The sequence below is a fragment of the Penaeus chinensis genome, chromosome 35 (genome assembly GCF_019202785.1).
Source record: "Penaeus chinensis breed Huanghai No. 1 chromosome 35, ASM1920278v2, whole genome shotgun sequence".
Classification (NCBI taxonomy): domain Eukaryota; kingdom Metazoa; phylum Arthropoda; class Malacostraca; order Decapoda; family Penaeidae; genus Penaeus; species Penaeus chinensis.
In genome coordinates, this window is record NC_061853.1 from 26,197,142 (window position 1) to 26,199,641 (window position 2,500).

General features: G+C 53.9%; 1 protein-coding gene across 1 annotated transcript in view; it reads right to left on the bottom strand.

The window, feature by feature from the left end:
• Positions 1 to 667: 667 nt before the first annotated feature.
• The window catches only part of LOC125044109 (protein expanded-like), a 2,227-nt gene continuing 394 nt past the window's right edge, over positions 668 to 2,500 (bottom strand). Inside the window, exons 2-3 of the mRNA XM_047640561.1 lie at positions 1,773 to 1,916; positions 668 to 1,539 (exon numbers count right to left, since the gene is read on the bottom strand). Of these exons, the coding sequence (XP_047496517.1) occupies positions 668 to 1,539; positions 1,773 to 1,916 (1,016 nt within the window). The remainder of the gene's footprint in view (positions 1,540 to 1,772; positions 1,917 to 2,500) is intronic.

Genomic DNA, 2,500 nt, shown 5'->3' on the forward strand with positions numbered 1-2,500 from the left:
TTTCCATTTAAGGACTGATTCATTTCTAAATCAGTTTAAAAAATAAAATAACGTAAGTGAATGAATAAATATAAAACAGAAAGAATGTACGTTTTCCGAATTGTGAAGTCTCTCATTAGGAAAATATCCCCCGTGGATTCCCCAACCATGGAATGTGAAGCTTATATTATCACTCTAGTTCTTACTGCAACATACTAAATACAGACTGTAATATGTCTGCCTGGAACAGATTTTGTTGTTTTATCAAGATAATGGCGACATGATATTTCGGATACAGTATATAAAATGGATTATATGGAAGATACAGCACTGTAGGATACTCAAAAACAGCACAGGGGGACCAGGGAAACTCGGGATGAAGCTTCGTCTAAGTGTGGGTTCGAAGTCTATAAATGGTTTCGAATCCGAAGCAGGCAGGGTTCAGGGTTGTGCGAATAGAAGGTCGCTTGAACGATGGGAAAGGGAAGGAAGATGGTGACTTTGTAGGACCGAAGGAGAGTGCAGGAAAGGGTTTCGTGTCTTCAGCGTCAGGAGAAGAGGCGACAGGAGAAAAGAGTGTTTTCGTTCACTGGGCGGCTATTTTGATGGCGAGAGAGTGGTTGGGCGGCAGCGACGTGTGAAGATGGGCGGAAGCAGTGGCTGTGGGTGCGTGAAGTGTGTGAAGGATTTACTCTGTGTCGGGGTCGGGCTGCGACGTGGGCGAGGAGGAGAGGTCCCTGGGCGGGGGCGAGGAGTGGTGGGCGGCCAGTAGGGAGGCGGTGTGGGAGGAGAGGTTGAGGGGAGGGTAGTACTCCGGGCGGGGAGGGAGGAAGGGCGGGTACGGGAGGCCCATGAGGGCGTGGGGCGGCGGGTACGGGAAGCGGGCGAGCGAGGGCGGCGTGAGGGGCGCGAAGGCCGACGCTCGCAGGGCGGCGGAGTCCTGCAGGAGGTCATGGTGGCGCAGCTCGGGGGAGCGCGGGGGCGAGGACCTCTGGTGGGCGTGGTGGTGGTGGTGGTGGTGCGGCAGCGAGGGCGGCTGGTGGTGGGGCTGCTCGTGGTTGTTGTTGTTCTCGTGGTGGGCGAGGTGGTGGGGCGCGGCGGGGGTGGCGTGGGTGGGCGAGGGTGCGGACGTGGCGGGCGGGAGGGCGTAGAGCAGCGTCTGGATGGCGCGCAAGACGTCCCCGCCGCAGCGCAGCAGGACCGTCTCCAGCACCTGCACCTTCCTGACGGGGAACAGCCGCACGAGGGTCTCCATGCTGGTCAGCTTGGCTGCGTCGGCCGCCGCTGACGCGGGCGGGGAGGCGCCGGCGCGCTCGTCCTCGTCGTCGGCGTCCCTGCGAGCCGCCTTGCTGGGCCGCGGCTCGTCGTCCTCGCTGGCGGGGTCGCCGCGTGGGCTGGCCAGGGCGGGCGGCGCCGGGGGCTGTGCGGGCGGGGGCGTGGGCGTGGCCTCGGAGGGGGAGGCCGGGGGCGCCACCTTCAGGCTGAGGGGCTCGTCGCGGATGGGCGAGGGCGGCGTGTCGCTGCGGGCGTCGTCGTCGTGGCGAGGCCGTTTCGTTCCTGCTGGGGAGACAAGGGGCAGAGTGAGGGCGGGTTTGCGATGCCACGGACACCGAATCACATGCACACATTATAGAAATAGATATATGGACTTACATACAACATGTACTAACTTGTCAAAACACACGTGGGTATAATGAGCATGTAAACTAAGTACATGGAGACAAACATCTACCAAATCTTTTACTTTGTGAGACTGGATTCACCAAGTATTTCTCTTAACAGCTACAGATTACCTAGATTTCTAACATCACTTCTTAAAATGATTGGGTATGAAGAGATATTAACCTCTGCAGTGACGTTTATTCTAGTCGAGCCAACAAGCAAAACGATTATGGCAATGGAGACGACAAAGTAGGAGTCAGGTAAACCAAAAAGCTCTTAAAAGTATAACGTCAAAGTTAGAATAGGACTGAAAAACATTAGCATTTTGATGGGAAGACGTCAAATGCGTTTGATTTCGTCCCGCGTGAAACAAAACCATCAGCTGATTTGTAAGCATCGGTTATCCTTATTAAACAACTTTGCTCTAATTAATTTATTTCAGATTTTAATCACGCCCTTTTTCTCCACGTTTTTTTAGGGGGGGGGGGAGGGGAGGGGAGAGGAAAAGTGAGAACACAAGTAGAAAACAAAATTGATTGCATTTTAACGACCTGGCTTGGCGGGTGAGCCACCTCGACTTTGGCTGAATTTAAATATCCCGCTCTTGAGACTTTGGGTACTGGATTTACAATTAAGGGAAAAAAATAAAAGTTTGAGATTTTAATTTCATTTGATTGTGCGCCCTCGCCTGCGGGACATCGTTTAATCTTGTCTGTCGAGGTATACACCAAAGAAAAAAACGGACAGCTGTCGCCTTCAGAAGTTTGCTATTTATTTTGGACAAGGTTCCCTGCTCATGGTGATGTGGAGGGCGGGGGGCGTGCGGGTGTCGTGGGCTTATTGGCCTGTGGGCGGGCTG